The following is a 16,389-nucleotide window of genomic DNA, read 5'->3' as shown; positions in this document are numbered from 1 at the left end:
GATTTGTCACTTTTTGAATTTTACTCAGGCACCAGACTTCGTCCAGAGGTTTTTCATAGCAGTGCCCCCACACTTCACTAGGTGGTGTTGTACGGTTCTGCTTTGGCTTTGTTTTATCCCGGAAGTGATGGTATGAAGCTGCATGTAAATGCCACCCCTGTGCACCAACATCAGTTCTTTTCTTTCCTTGCCTTCAAACATGGATCCAGAGCTCTGCAACTTTTTCTTCTGTTTTGACAAGTTTTTTTTGTGTACTAGGGAAAGATGGCCTCACTTAACACTACAGGGTTCACACCATGCCGTGACAGACATTGGTAACAAACCCATTATGAGGTGTGCATTTGGTATTTGGGATCGGGTACAGCTCCAAGTTATGCGATGAGTGTGACATCATACACCCGAAGCGACCCAGGACCTTGAAACGAAGCTGTACGTTAAAGGAAATCAAAGACATTACTAATCTCACGTATGTCCTGCTTCCACTCTGGTAAGTCGAAGTATAAATTGAAGCAAAACACAAGAAGAGAAGCGGGACTCAACCCCATCCCTCTACTCTGTCTGAATAGAAGTCGCGAGGGTATTAAGGTGCCACTTTTTTTTTTTTTAAACTCAATGAAGAATTTATTTTAAAAAAACACAACGGCAGGAATTTTGGATTTCTGTACAGAAATGCATAAACACTGGATAAAAGGAAGATAAAAAGCCCTCCCCAAAGAACACTGGCCATAAAAATTACAGGAATAGCAAAAAGCGTGTGGATGAAGAAAATACAAATATAAAAATATCCATCTCTTCTTAATTCTTATGAAATCTTTGGTTTTTAACACAAGGTGTCCTGGTGGGATGAAAGAGAGAAAAGGGATGGAGCACAGCGTGCCCCACAGGCATTGTTAATAACGGAGATATTTACAGAGAGCCCTCACTTCCCTACAATGACTTACAGGCGCGTCAGAGGGCTCGAGTAAGAGAACGAACCCCACGGATGGGCAGTGATGTGAGCTATGAATCTGGTCAGAAGCCTTGCTCACAGTGGCACAGTGTGAGAGCATGGCTTGCTGCCACCCACTCAATACCTCACCCTGCTCTGGTACAGGGCAAACTCAGTGTGCAACAGGGCCCTGATGTCCACTGGCCCTCAAAGAAGACCATTCGACGAAGTCCGAAGAGGCACAGTCAGCAGAGTGCGCCCCATCTGACCGTCAGGCCTCTTTTGTTGGGGCACTCAGGTGGCACGGTTAGCAAAGTGTGCCCATCTGCCAGTCAGGCCTCTTCTGTGGATGCTGGCAGGCCAGGGAAGAGGTAGAGGTCCTTGCATAGGGTGCTGCTGTACTCCGACATCTCCTTGCAGCGGTGGAACTCCGTGCCAGGAGCATAGCCTTCCCTCTCCTTGATCATGCCATTCACCTTCACCAGCACATCAGCCACATGCATGCATCGGGCGTTCTCGGCAAAGACAGATGTTAAGGCCTCAATTTACCAAGAGCCTCGCTTGGTGTTGCGCAGCGCTGCCGTGTCTTTCAAGCAGGCATAGCCACAGATCATGTCGGAGCGAGTAGGCAGTCGCACACGCAGGCTCTCTTCCTTGCCAGCATCCGTCTCCTCACAGCCAGGTGAGTCCGAGCGCCCTCTGCAATCCTGCTGGTCCACGCCAGGGCCAGTCTCCTCTCCGCGGCATGCCTGGATGAAGAACATTTTGGGCTTGTTCTGCAGGTTGGGGCAGTTGGCATTGTCAAAGAGCTGGAACACTTCATGTAACTGAAACAAGCTGCCATCTGTGCCATAAACGGCCCCCTCCACACCATGTGAGAGCAAAGCCACGATGCAGGCATCGGCCTGCTGATGGTCAGGATGGCGGGAGAACAACCTGAGCTGGCATTTCATCTCCTCTGCTGTCTGGTTCTCCAGTAGCTTTACTGTGAAGTCCATGGAGGAGAATAGCTTCTCCAGTGCTGCTTGGTCCACATCGACACCTGAGCGGAACTCCAGGTCACCGCTGCCACCAAACTGCACATTGCTGATTACGATGGCCTGGCCCCGGGGTCTGGATTTCATTTGATAGGCAGAGTAAAGGTGTATCCGGTAGAAGTCGGGGGAGCAGGGCTTCAAGAAGGCAGTTGGGGGACCATCACCATCATCCAGGGAGGTCTCTACCGGGGGTGCTCTCCAACGCATCTTCTTGACGGATGGGTAGGTCTCTTGGATGGAGAGACAAGGGCAGCTCTAGTTATTGGTCCGCCTCATGCTGTGCTCTTCTTGGTTGCAGATAGCATTCTGCAGGAGCTGCTTCAGGTGCCCCTGCTTGGTCTCGTGTAGAGTTTCACAGAAGACTTCAAAGGCCCGGGGCCCGCGCTTCGGCAGGAGGTTCAGAAGCTCAATGTTCTGCTTAAAACTCCCACTCTTGGCCTCAATGGCTTCCCTCATGACCATGGTGATGACGTCTTCTTCCACCAGGAGCTCCAGGAGTTCATCCAGTTCCAGCTGCTTGGCCAGGGACACTCGGTTCTTCTTCAAGGCCTGCTGGTGGGCGTCCTGCATGCCCCCCAGCATCCTCCCGCCCCCGACACTAAGGTGCCACTTGATATCACTCCTGATCCCTGAGGTAATGATCCCGCAGTTGATCCTGTTGCACCTGTTTTCTGTGCCTTCTGCAACAAGACAGCAGATAGTTGCCTTTAAGGGGGCCATGCTGTGTATTTTTGGCACTCTTACTGCTCCCTCTGGTGTGCCTTCAGATGCCAACGATCTGCAGGGGCCTTCATCTGTGTTACCACCAGTTGATCCATCCTTGGTGCCCTCTGAGCCGCTGGAACCCATCTCAGGTTCTTCACCTACTCTTTTTCCAACTTCTATTCCTGCACTGAGACCTGCACTGGCCATTCTTCATAGGTGCTGGTCCCAAAGTCACTGTTGCCAGAGGGGAATCCAGTTTTGACTCTGAGGTCCAATCCCAAGCATAACCTGTTGTGACCACGACTGAGGTCGTACTCCGACTCCATTCCAGTGCACCTGGTTCCAGTACAGCCTGATTCAGACAACACCCTCCCTTTACTGCAGAGCTTTCCTCAGAGAATCCAACATCTTTTTGGATCTGATTCTGACCAGAGTTTACCACCATCTGGAAATTACAGTGAGGATAATTGGGACGATTTACCCTAACTTTATGATGAAGACAGTTTACACATGGATTTACAGGAGGCCAGTGATCTTGATGCTTCCCTTGATACAGGGTTAATTTCTCCCCTTGGGCTGCCAATGGAACAGGGTGCTTCCTTTTCTTTGGTAATTTGATATACTTACGAGGTCCCTGTAACTAAATTATCTTCTATTGAAGTTACGAGAAATGGCCTTACAAAACTTCTACTACTTTACCTGACCTCTGAGCCATTACTCCCATTCAGTGAAGCTATAGCAGACACTGTTCTGAGCAATTGATCTAAGTTTTACTCTTGCCTATTGGTGAGCAGGCAAGTGGCCAGACGCCATAGACAGTTGCCTGGTAAACATGATTTTCTTACGCAGCATCATAGTACTGAAAGAATAGTGGCCCAAATGTCTGTGATCAAGGTGAATCCTAATTAATTTCATTTGACCACCCTCTGGACTAGGAGTTGAAAAGGATTAATGGGATTGGGAAATAAGTGTTCTCTTCTGTAAACCTAGCCTTGAGGTTGGCTAATGCGGTTTGCCTACTAGCTGTTATATGCACTCCCCATGGACATCGCCTGCGAGCTTTTGCTGGTTGTCCTGGAAGAGTTTAGGGCCACCTTGACTTAAATCATTCAAAATGGTCATAGGCTAATATGTGATTTGTGCTGGTCTGAATACTACGGAGTGATTGGGGTGAACAGTTTATTTATTTTATTTATTTTGACGGTTTTGTATAGTGCGAACAAGACCCTTGCGGGTATCAGAGCGCTTTACAGGGCAAATATATCGACATAAATCATATAAGTACAATGAATTAGATGAATACAGTAGTGGTAAATATTAGAGAACAGCACATATTTACAGGAGTGTATAAAAAGGTTCAGGTGAATTTGTCCAAGAGAATCAATTTCACTTCTTTTTAAAAAAAAAGCTGCGGACGGATTAAGTCTTGTTTCTGGGGGCAAGGCGTTCCAAATTCTGGGAGCCATTCCTGAGAAGGTATGGTTGTATGTTTTCTTCTTGGAGAAACGTTGTGGTTTAAGTAGTAGATTGTTAGAGCTCCTAGTAGATCTGTTACCACCCGCTAGTACTAGTATGGTGCGCTCTGTCCCCTTGCATGGATGCTATTCACAGGTTTTTTTTTGATGTGCATACATCTGTTATGGATATGCTTTTTGATGTTTTTTGCCTCTTTATCTAAAAGCTGATTCTTCCCTAGAATGCTTTAAGGAAAGTAGCGCCATGGCACATTCTCTGGACTTTTTGACCATTCAAGACCGTTTCAATCCTTCCAAGGCTTCTCCTAAGGATTGGTTTAAAAGCAACACCAGGCTCCCCCACCCCCGCTACGGTCAAACCAGTCTTTTCGTGGCTGGGAATGGGCATCAGCCAGTCTATGTGCAGATAACTGATCTTCCCAGTCACCCTTCCCTGCAGCATCTATCTTCAAGCTGCATTACTTTGCCCTTAGTGGGGTACAACTATCCTGTGGGAGGCAGAAGTCAACATTTTTTACAAGAGGTCCACTCCATTACATCAGATGGGTCCTTCAGATCTTCCAGCAACACTATGCCCTTCTGTTATTTTCGACCCACTGAAGCTTGTTCTGAAATCAGAGTGGCTTCCAGAGGAGCACCTATACTTGGTTCCAGTATTGGAACTTTCATAGATTCCCATGCTTTGTATCATTCCCCGTCGTCGGAATGGGAGCCTCGGTAGTATAATAACCATAGAAACAAAAGAGAAACACAGGCCTAAGCCTCATCTCATTTTGTATCCTATTACTCTCTTTGTGTAAAAGAGACCAAACCTTTGCTAGGACCAATCAGAGCAGCCTTACCCTCTAGAACCTTCCTGAGAGAGCTCAGAGCCTCAGATTTTTCTACCGCACGTTGTGCTAGGGAGTCTCCACTGAGCTCTGCTCAGTTTTTCTTCTACAACTTATTGGATTTATTGGATTTTTGGATTATTACTACTTCAAAAGATGTCTGACAAGGAGAAGAAGGCCCTGTTCAGGTCCTGTGCCTCCTGTGGGAAGAAACAACTTTTTGTTGAAGATAAGCATGACAACTGTATTTACTGCTTATACCCAGACCACAAGGCCACCGACTGCAAGATCTGCAGAACATTCACTGCCAAGACTCTCCGTGACAGAGAAGGTCGACATTTGACCTGGCTTCAACAGATGAAGACTCAGAAGGGGCTGGTGTCTTCAGATGAGGAGGATTCAACATCTATGACATCCTCTCATAAGTCCAGAAAGAGGGGTAGGTCTCCCCCTGGTTCTTCTTCTTCTATCGAGCCCCCTCTTAAGGCCCCTCACAAGATCTCTGATAGGTCTGAGAGGGCTGGTCCCCTTCAATCTCCTCACGGAAGTGAAAAGGAGAGGCAGGGAAAGGCTTCTGGACTACTTATTACTTCAAAGGACAAAAAGGAGGTTTCCATTACTTCTCCTCCGTTCAAAAAAGAGAAGCCCTGTGACAAACACTCTTCTGTCGCTTCTGGAACCGGTCCGCAGAAGAAACCGCGTTCGTCGGCGACGAAAACGCCTGGTACGTCGACGACAGTTACTTCTGCTAAAGTTCCCGCTGTTTCTATAGCTCCGTCGACAGGCTCGTCGGCGGTAGCAATCTCCACGTCGACGATGTCTTCGTCTTTCAAGATGCCAGGTTCGTCGTTGTTGATTTCTGTTTCCACGTCGACGACGATGAGCTCCGGTAAGGTGCTGTCGACGGGCTCGTCGACGACGAAGACCACGTTGACGACCATGACTACTTCTACGTCTACAGTGATGATTGTGACGACGAGTTCGTCTATGGCCCTGTCGACGACCAAGACTCCGTCGACGAAGGTGAATATACCGTCGACGACTGCTGCTCCGTCGACGAAGACCGTTACACCGTCGACGACTGCTGTTCCATCGACGACGAGATCGACGACGAGATCGTCGACGGGTCAAAAACAGCATTTTCCTCTGAAAAAGATGACAATCACACCGGAAATGACATCTCCACGACGAGTGTCGTCGCATCCACCGAACATGCTCCTAGAGGAGGAGTCGGAGGAAGAAGAAGAGGAGTTTGGTCATTATGGAGATGCCTACAGTCCCTCAGACTTGAATGTAAAGATGCAGGACACTAACACGGAGGACTATTTCGAACATGCACGTGAACAACAGGTGCACTATGTTTCTGAGGAGCGGCGTCCTACTGGTTTAGGACAGGACATGGTGGCCATGCCTGTCTCTCTGCTCTCTGATCTTCAACTGATGTTACAGGATTATAGAAACAGGTTCTCGACGGAACCTTCTACGCAGTCTACACAGCCTCCTCCTCAGGGATTGCCACAAGCAGTTGCTGATCCGCCTTCTTCGCAGGGGGTGCCCCACCTCCCAGTTCAGGTTATACCTCTGGTCCGACCTCGCACACCGGATCCTCTGGTCCGACCTCGAACACCGGATCCGGAACCAGCCAATCCAGTCAATCTGGATACCTCTTCGGACGAGGCGGGGGTTCATGTGGATCCCTTATCTGATCCATTACAGGACCCAGATCTGGATCAGGGTGACAGTGGCCTACAAGACCCGGACGCCACTGGTCGTGATACATCTATCTCCCCTCCTGTGGACATAGGAGGGTTCCATCACCTGATGGAGAGAGCGGCGAAAAGATTTGGACTGCCGATTACAAGAGAGGGGTCTGAATGCTTCCTCTACGATTTCAAGGAGCAATACAGAAGATCCATCAAGTCTATTCCGATCATCGAACATGTGTGGGAGGAAGGCATAAAGATCATGTAGAATCCAGCCACGGTGATTCCAGTACTCCCCAGACTGGAAAAGAAGTACAAGGCTCCGGAAGGCAGTCCAGCTTGTCTTCTTGGTCAATCGAAACCTGATTCAGTCATCTCTCAGGCCGCCCAAAGCAAGTCAAAGAATCCGACAACGCCTTTGACTACGCCTCCAGACAAGGACGGTAGACGTCTGGATTATGTGGGGAAGAGGTTTTCCACCATGGCCAGCTTGCTGGTGAGAGCGGCCAATTCTCTCGCCATTCTGGGCAGATACGATCGCCAGATGTGGTGCGACATGGCACCGTATGTGGAACAATTGCCAGACGCAGCACGAGAGGAAGCCAAAAGAGTGCTGATGGAAGGAGAAAAATCATCTTCCGAGATCATCGACTGTGCGATGGACATCGCCTCCACGGCTTTTCGGGCCTTAGTGAGTTCAGCGGTGCTACGTGGCCAGGGCTAGTTAAGAGCCATCTGGTTTCGTCAGGAGGTCCAAAATAGGATCCTGGACCTCCCTTTTGATGGCGAAATGCTTTTCGGAAAGCATGTGGATGATGCCCTGCAGAACATAAAGAAGGATACCGGCACGGCAAAGTCGCTGGGATCTCTCAACTATCGCAAGGTTCCATTTAAGGGCGTTCGAGGCAGGGGTTTCTCTACGTATAGAGGCAACGCCCAGCAGAGATATTCATCACAACCGTCCCAATCTTACAAGACCCAGTACTCTAATCAGCGGCAGGGACAGTCGGCGTCTTACTCTCGCCAGACACCGCGAGGACGTCAGAACCGTCAAGGACGGGACGGCGGCAAGCGACAATAGCGGCCTCCTGGCTCTACCTGCTGTTCCTTCCCTCCCAGTCACATAAGTGGGGGGGCAGGATTTCCTTTTGCCTGAACAGCTGGAGGTGTATAACATCGGACCAGTGGGTCCTGAATATTGTACAGAGTGGCCATACGTTGGAATTCCAAGATCTTCCTCCAAGACGAGCTCCGGGGGCCATCCGCACGAAACATCTGGGTCTACTCCATCTAGAAGCCGATCAATTGTTCCTCAAGGGAGCAATAGAACTGGTGCCTCTTTCTCAGAGGGGCAGAGGTTTCTATTCCAGGTTCTTCCTGGTGCGGAAGACGACAGAGACTTGGCGCCCAATTCTAGACCTACGAGAGCTCAACACTTATCTCATAAAACTCTCTTTCAGGATGGTCACTCTACAGGAAATCCTTCCTCTTTTAAACCCAGGCGACTACTTGGCTTCCCTGGATTTGAAAGATGCGTATTTCCACATTCCGATACACCCAGCTCACAGGCAATATCTGCGGTTCACAGTGGGCAAGAGCCATTTCCAATTCAAGGTGCTTCCGTTTGGCCTGCGGTCTGCACCTCGGGTGTTCACCAAAGTGTTAGCACCTGTGGCAGCTTTTCTGAGGACACAGTCCCTGGACATGTTCCCTTACTTGGACGACTGGCTAGTCAAGGCTCCATCTTTCGAGGAAACCTCTCAGGCTGTTTCAACTTGCATTCAGTTATTCAGACACCTAGGCCTTCAATTAAACAGCAGCAAGTCAGTTCTGCTTCCCTCCAAGACCGCACGGTTTCTGGGGGCGATTTTGGACACCACACAGTGCACGGCTCGTCCTTCGGAGGACCGTCAACGGAAGTTGATGATCTCAGCTCGCCAATTGTTCCAGAAGAAATGCTTGCCAGTCCGTCAATACAAGTCCCTTCTAGGGTCGATGTCATCCTGCATACCATTAAAACCTCATTGCAGGCTGCGAATGCGCCCTTTGCAGGAAGAACTAGACAGGCAATGGCGCCAGGCAGACGGATCATTCAACGACAAGATGTTGGTGACTTTGGCAATGAGAAAGGCATGCGAATGGTGGCTGGTACAAGACAATATCGCGCAAGGTCTGTCGTTCAGAATTTCGCCATCCCCCCTCATCATAACCACGGATGCCTCTTTGGAAGGCTGGGGAGTGGTGCTCCGCGAACTTCAAGTTAGCGGACACTGGAGCGTGGATCAGCGCCAGTGCCATATCAATTTTTTGGAGCTGAGGGCCATTCGGTTAGCTTTACTGGCTTTCCTTCCCAAGGTTCGCAACCGTTCAGTGCTGGTCCGGACAGACAATACGACGGCCATGCACTATGTAAACAAGCAGGGGGGAACGAGATCACAGACTCTGTCCACAGAACCTCAGAAACTCTGGGATTATGCCATCCTTCACAACATCAGTCTGAGAGCCGAACACCTGGCAGGTTCTCTCAATGTCAAGGCAGACGCCCTGAGTCGACAAACAGAGGTGGCACACGAATGGGAATTGAATCATTCCATTCTGGAGAGAGTGTTCTCGGTTTGGGGGAACTCCTACCATCGACCTGTTTGCCTCCCCAGTGAACGCCAAATGCCGGTTTTACGCAAGCAAGGTTCACCATCAGGGGTCCCTGGGGAATGCCCTTTCGATGGCCTGGTACAGCGCATTCTTTTACGCTTTTCCTCCAATTCCCCTCATTCCTCCAGTACTCAAAAAGATGAAGGCGGAACCGTGCAAAATGATTCTCATTGCACCAGCGTGGCCCGGCAATTTTGGTACACAGAGCTCCTGCGACTCTCCCAAGCTCCTCCGATCCGCTTACAGTCCATTCCATCCCTGTTGTCCAGGAATCAGGGGCAGGTTTACCATCCGGATCCGAAATCGCTCCACTTGACAGCGTGGCTCCTGAACACAGAGAGATCCGTCATTTAAATCTTTCCCAAGAATGTCGAGACGTTTTGTCACAGGCTCGAGCACCGAGCACAAATAAGACTTACAAGGCAACATGGAGAAGCTTCTGCCTATGGTGTCAAAGACAAGGTCTCCATCCTTATAAATCTCTGCCTCAACAACTCTTGCCATACATTCTATCATTGGCTAAATCTGGGTTGGCACATTCGTCTGTGAAAGTCCATCTTGCTGCCATTTCAAGGTTTCGACGTACTTCTTCAGGCCCTTCCTTATGGTCCTCTCGGATTGTTAAGCAGTTCTTGAAGGGTCTGTTCCGGATGTTCCCTCCAGTTCGACCTCCTCCTCCAGTTTGGCAGCTCAATCTTGTCCTGGCTCAACTCATGAAACCTCCATTTGAGCCGGTGCACAAGGCGGATTTGAAGTTCCTCTCTTGGAAACTTGCTCTCCTTCTAGCTCTTACTTCAGCGAGAAGAGTTAGTGAACTTCAAGCCCTCTCCATAGTCCATCCATTCCTTCAATTAAAAAAGGATGTTCTTATTCTTCACACCAATCCAAAGTTCATTCCGAAAGTACCATCCGAGTTTCACTTGAATGAGCCCTTGATTTTAAAGTCTTTCTTTCCGCGTCCTTCTACACCTGCGAAACGCACTCTACATTCTTTGGACGTTCAGAGATGCTTAAAGTTCTACCTGGAACGTACAAGGCCTTTTCGGAAATCATCCCAGTTGTTTGTCTCCTACAGCGCACCACGGAAGGGATTTCCTTTAGCAAAGAGTGGCATTTCCCGCTGGATCTCCAGTGCCATTCAATTTTGCCATCAGGAGGCTGGTAAGCCTTTGAACAATAAGGTTCGTGCCCATTCTACAAGGTCTGTGTCATCATCTGTGGCTCTTTTCTCTGGAGTCGCCATTAAGGATATTTGCAGGGCAGCAACGTGGAGCAGTACTCATACCTTCACGAAACATTACTGCCTAGAATCTGCAGGACGAGACGACGCGGCTGTTGGTCAAGCAGTTCTGCGGAATCTCTTCCATTGAGAGGTGAGCTTTCCCTACGAACCCTCCATCCTGGTGAGCACATTTTGTTTCTTGTTTACTATGCTATAAGTGTATATACTTTATGGTTATGTGAGGCCATGTATCTACAAAATGTGTCTTGGTTATTACTGCTAGCTACTCTGATACAAAGCATGGGAATCTATGAAAGTTCCAATACTGGGGCAAGAAAACAAGTTACTTACCTGTAACTTTGGTTCCCCAGTATTGGTAACTTTCATAGATTCCCAGGCGCCCACCCTCCTCCCCTGGGAAAGCTCAGCCTTTTCACATGAGATAGTGGCGGTTTGCACAACGGCTACGAAAATCTGAGGCTCTGAGCTCTCTCAGGAAGGTTCTAGAGGGTGAGGCTGCTCTGATTGGTCCTAGCAAAAGTTTGGTCTCTTTTACACAACGAGAGTGATAGGATACAAAATGAGATGAGGCTTAGGCCTGTGTTTCTCTTTTGTTTCTATGGTTATTATACTACAGAGGCTCCCATTCCGACGAAGGGGAATGATACAAAGCATGGGAATCTATGAAAGTTACCAATACTGGGGAACCAAAGTTACAGGTAAGTAACTTGTTTTCATATTATTGCAAGAAGTGCGCATTCTGCTGTCCAAGGGGCCAGGGAGATGGTTCCAGACTCAGAAATAGGGGTGGGTTGTTACTACTGCTATTGCTTCATGCCAAAGAAAGAAGGAGGCCTCCATCCTATTTTCGATATTTTTCTTCTGTATGCTTTCCTGTGGAAGGATACATTCAACCTGCTCACACTGGCCCTTGTTCAGTATATCTTAGACTTGCAGGATGCAAACTTTCATGTGCCTGTTCTTCAGACCCACAAACGTCACCTACAGTTCAGGGTTGGTCAAGAGCTTTTTCTGTGGTGACTGGATGAGGAACAGTCACCTTAAACAGAACTCAGACAAGACGGAAGTCCTCATCCTGGGATCATCACCCTCCGCCTGGGACGACTCCTGGTGGCCCCCGGCCCTGGGCACCACTCCCAAACCAACGGACCACGCACGCAACCTGGGCTTCATCCTGGACTCCTCCCTGTCAATGACCAGACAAGTCAACGCCGTCTCATCCTCGTGCTTCAACACCCTGCGCATGCTCCGCAAGATCTTCAGATGGATCCCCACGGAAACCAGGAAGACAGTCACCCAAGCACTCGTCACCAGCCGACTGGACTACGGGAACGCCCTCTACGCCGGAACCACAGCCAAACTTCAAAAAAGACTGCAAAGCATCCAGAACGCCTCCGCACGACTCATCCTCGACATCCCCAGACACAGCCACATCACCGGACACCTGAGAGACCTGCACTGGCTCCCCGTCAGCAAGAGAATCACGTTCAGACTCCTCACCCACGCACACAAGGCTCTCCACGACCTGGGCCCCAAGTACCTCAACGACCAAATGACCTTCTACCCGCCCACCCGCCAGCTACGATCGACCAGCCACGCACTCGCCACTGTACCACGCATCCGCAGAGCCACCGCCGGAGGAAGATCCTTCTCCTACCTGGCAGGCAAGACTTGGAACTCCCTCCCCACCCACCTTCGGCGAACCCAAGACCATCTCTCCTTCAGGAAGCAGCTCAAGACCTGGCTGTTCGAGCAGTAACTTACCCCTCCCCAGCGCCTTGAGACCCTCCCGGGTGAGTAGTGCGCTTTACAAATGCTGTGATTGATTGATTGATTGATTGATATTGTTTGCCCTGCTCCACTTTGGCCTTTTCCTGCACTCCTCAGGGGTTCCTAAAAGGGTTGGTGCCCATCTTTAGAGATTTGGATATCAGTTGTCTCCTTCAATGACTGATTGTTGTTGGCGGGTCAATCGTAGACCCCCTCCAGATGACGGCAAACATCCTGACATCGTTAGGGTCCTTAATCGCAAGCTCTGAGGCTGCCTGCATGTCTGCCTCGCCAGATGGCCTATGTGGGATCTGCAGTGGGATCTGAAGTCTCAGTGGACTCTCAAGTCTCAGTGGGCTCTGCAGCAATGAAGCCCATTGGATGTCATCCAGGTTTCAGAGGAGACTGCCCAAGATTTTCAGTGGTGGTTGCCCAACCACAGTCTGACCTGCAACAGACCCTCTCCCTTCCCCACCCGGAATTGACAATTCCAAAAACTCTGGTCTCTTGCAGAAGATAGCCTCCATATCAATCATTTGGAGCTGGCAGACATTTGCCTGGAGTTGAAGGCCTTCCTACCATCCATTAAGTGAAGGAAGGCACAGGTTCCCATGGACAACACCACAGCCATGTGGTACTGCAACAAATTGAACAGAGTAAGGTCCTTGGCTTTGTGTCAGGAGGCTCTGCGCTTATGGAGGTTTTTGGGACGCCAGGGTGTCTCCTTGGTTGTGAACCGCCTGTCGGGTTAATTGAACTATAGGGTGTATGAGTTCAGCTGGCATTATCTGGCAGATCATGGATGCGTTCAGTGATAAAGTAAAGCGCCTTATTTTCACTCCTCTGTTTAACACACAATTTCGGTTTTATTATATGGTCAGTAGTTCTGGTGTGGTCTGTGCATTTATTCTACGCAGAACCCTTTTAGCCACTGTGCACCATAGCACACATGATATATTAATTCATCCTATGCTGTATGTGTAGTCATTTGTTACAAACTGATTACAAATAGTAGCTGAACCCCAATGTGGGGCAGGGCATCTTCCGACAGTGGGGAGAACTTTGACTAGATTATTTTGCCATTTCCAAAAATATGTAAAGTCCACATTTTTGCACATTAGGGTCCCAGCAACAGTCCTTCCTAGGAGATGCATTTAGACTCGGGTGAAACAAGAGGCTGCTGTATGCCTTTCCCACTTTGCCTTTGCTGCCCAGAGTTCTGTAGAAGATCAGGAATGTCCAAGTCATTTGAGTTTGGTACACAAAACCTCTGAGCATGAGTATCTGCCCTCTGATCAGGCTACCACTTCTCTAAGATATTCTGTCACAACAACAGGGCAGTCATTCTTCACCAGAACCTGCGTAGTCTGCACCTCAATGTATTGAGATCAAGCAATGGCAGTTGACAGGGTTTAACTTGTCAACCAAAGTTCTGGATGTCATCCTAACTGACAAGCTTTCTTCCACAAAGTCTATTTACCTTGGAAACATTTGTGACCTGGTGTTGAATCCATTGGACAGACCCTTTACAAGCCAGGCTGTACGGTAATTTTTTTTTTTTTTTTTGGCACAGCAGTGTCTTGCAGTTGGCACTATTCAAGTATTAAAGTAAACTACTAAAGTATAAACTATTAAAGTATAAGGTATTTTGATTTTTTCTTTTTGGCACAGCAGTGCCTTGCAGTTGGCACTATTAAAGGTTATTTTTCGGCCCTTTTGGCTTTTCTAAATCAATCATCCTTGTTCAGATCACCTATTCTGATGGTGTTTATTAAATGTTTACCAAACATTCCCTCCCAGAATGTTTGTGATTCCACAGAGACCACCTAATTTGGTCCTAATATTTCTTGTGTGTACTCTGTTTGAGCGAATGCACAGCTGCACGTTGCATCTTCTGGCATTAAAGAAAGTGGTTGCCAGCTGAAGAATCTTGTTGCAATGAATTCAGCTCATCATGAGCCTGCCAAAACCAGAAAGACCATAGTCCACGCGGTTATCACCTTCGCAACTGGACTATGGGAATGTACTGTACCTAGGAGCCTCGAAGAAAACCCTAGCCAAATTACAACGGGTACAAAATGCTGCGGCACGTTTGGTTCTCAGTCTCCCTAGGAGAACAAACACTAGGAAGGCCCTTGACTCCCTACACTGGCTGCCAGTGGGGAAAAGAGCCATGTTCAAGTCAATGTGCTATTGCCACCGCATCCTCTCTCATAAGGGTCCCAGTTACCTGCAACCACTACTGACCAAATATATCCCTGGTCGTAACTTAAGGTCCATGGACTCAGCTTTGGTAAAAATTCCAAGAATTTTCAAAGCCCGCACGGGAGCCCGTTCATTCCGGTACCTGGCGGCTACAATCTGGAACACCCTGCCAATATCGACAAGGTTGGAACCCAGCGAAAGAGTTTGCAGAAAACAGCTAAAGACGTGGCTGCTCTCCAATACTTTTGAGGGAAAAGTGTAAGAACTTCTTCGCAACAGCAGTACTCATCTAATTGTGTCTTAGCGCGGGGACACACCGTTGGTGTAACCAAGCGCTCTACAAATGAAAAATAAAATAAAAAAAATGACCAGGAAGGCCTTCTTCCCAAAAGTAGTGACTCCTTTTCATGTTGGGTAATATATCACCTTCCCAATGTTCTTCGCTTGCCTCACCCCGTCAAAGAAGGAGTTAAGACTCCATCGAATGGATCCATTATTCGCCTAAAGGACGATTAAGTGGATAATCTACTTTTTGTGGGGTTCTCCAGGGAAATAAAAGTTACGGTGATGTAGATATGTAATTGTCAAGTTGGATAATCCTTTGCATTAAGATCTGTTATTCAGCCTCGTAAGGACTGAGGACCCACCAGGATAAGGCTGCCACCACTGTGTTGGCATGCTAAGTGCCTGTTCTAGACATCTGTCAGGCAGTGATATTCACGTCAGTACGCATGTTCACAAAGCACCAACGCCTTGCAAGCCATCTCCAACAGGAAGGTCATTTTGCCCGTTCACGCCTGCAGGGCTTTTTGGTCTGATCCAACTCCACAGACCCTCCACCTTAGGGGAGGTGTTGCTTTTTTATCTATATTTAATGTGAGAAATCTGTGGTTAGTAGTATCAGTGGCGTAACGAAACTTGAGGGGGCCCCCCTGCAAAGCAGATAGAGGGGTCCACCCTCCCGCGGCCCAGCCCACCACCTACCACTTTGCCCTACCACCCAAGAATCTAGCATATTTTGATTTGAAACGTTTACCATTTAAATGAAATTCCTCTATATTGTCTTTCTCTAAGTTCTAATGAGAAAGTGGGAAACACTCTTAACATACAAGCTATGCTATTTGTAACAATACTATCAAAAGCAGATTATTTAACTGAGGCAGTAATCAAGAGAGAATGCCAAGGAGTGACCCTTTTGTCTCAGGAACTGCCCATGGCTGGAGAACAAAGAACAACTATGAAGGGTCTGAAATAGAATTGACAATACCGTGAAACTTTGAAAGACAAACCCAAACCTGCAGACTGAAACCCTGAGGTGCTGTGGCTTCACATCAATCAGGGAGTAGAGGCATTGTCATCCCACCCCTTCCCCAAACAGTTCACAGGGTGGGGTGTGTCCCCACCCTGTGACCAGTTAAGAAAGGGTGGGGTAGAGGCTGAAGGCAGGAAGCAGACAAATAGAGTCTGCACAGTTTTTAATCATGAATTTTGAACACACCGTGCAGACTCGAGGTATCTGCTTGCTTCCCGCGCTTTATTTGGTGTGAGACCCATTCTGCTATGGAGTTTCGGTTAATGCCTGGAGACTTGTGGAATAAGGTTCCACTCTGCAGGCTGCATGTCTGTTGGCCTCAATAAACAAGCTAACTTCCCTTGGTTCTGTGCGGTGCCCGGCAGCCCCCAGTCCTGGAGTAGGCCAGGTATTTAAAAAAGAATGCAGCATTTGTTGTTCAAGTATTTAGAGCGCCACTACTGCTAACAGGTGCCCTAGATGAACAGTGCATATGCGTGGTTAAGGCAGGCAGAGGTTAGGATATATATAATATATGTATATATTTATA

At 48.5% G+C, this 16,389-nt stretch overlaps 3 protein-coding genes across 3 annotated transcripts in view; 1 reads left to right on the top strand and 2 right to left on the bottom strand.

The window, feature by feature from the left end:
* The window catches only part of ELP1 (elongator acetyltransferase complex subunit 1), a 686,929-nt gene that overhangs the window by 389,724 nt on the left and 280,816 nt on the right, over positions 1-16,389 (top strand). The window lies entirely within an intron of this gene.
* On the bottom strand, positions 593-2,172 carry LOC147728000 (caspase-2-like). Its single transcript, XM_086961922.1, has one exon. The coding sequence runs from the start codon at positions 2,170-2,172 to the stop codon at positions 1,474-1,476; it is 699 nt and encodes a 232-aa protein (XP_086818048.1). The 3' UTR covers positions 593-1,473.
* LOC147727999 (uncharacterized) lies at positions 593-2,877 on the bottom strand. The gene has a single exon (XM_086962764.1). The coding sequence runs from the start codon at positions 2,875-2,877 to the stop codon at positions 2,221-2,223; it is 657 nt and encodes a 218-aa protein (XP_086818890.1). The 3' UTR covers positions 593-2,220.

This window comes from Lissotriton vulgaris, chromosome 3_1 (assembly GCF_964263255.1).
Source record: "Lissotriton vulgaris chromosome 3_1, aLisVul1.2, whole genome shotgun sequence".
Taxonomy (NCBI): Eukaryota; Metazoa; Chordata; class Amphibia; order Caudata; family Salamandridae; genus Lissotriton; species Lissotriton vulgaris.
The sequence above is the reverse complement of the archived record's forward strand: the minus strand, read 5'-3'. Positions and strand labels throughout refer to the sequence as shown.

What these genes read in the sequence shown, in the direction of transcription:
- LOC147728000 (XM_086961922.1), bottom strand. Translation starts at nt 2,172, where the DNA reads ATGCGTTGGAGAGCACCCCCGGTAGAGACCTCCCTGGATGATGGTGAT.
- LOC147727999 (XM_086962764.1), bottom strand. Translation starts at nt 2,877, where the DNA reads ATGGCCAGTGCAGGTCTCAGTGCAGGAATAGAAGTTGGAAAAAGAGTA.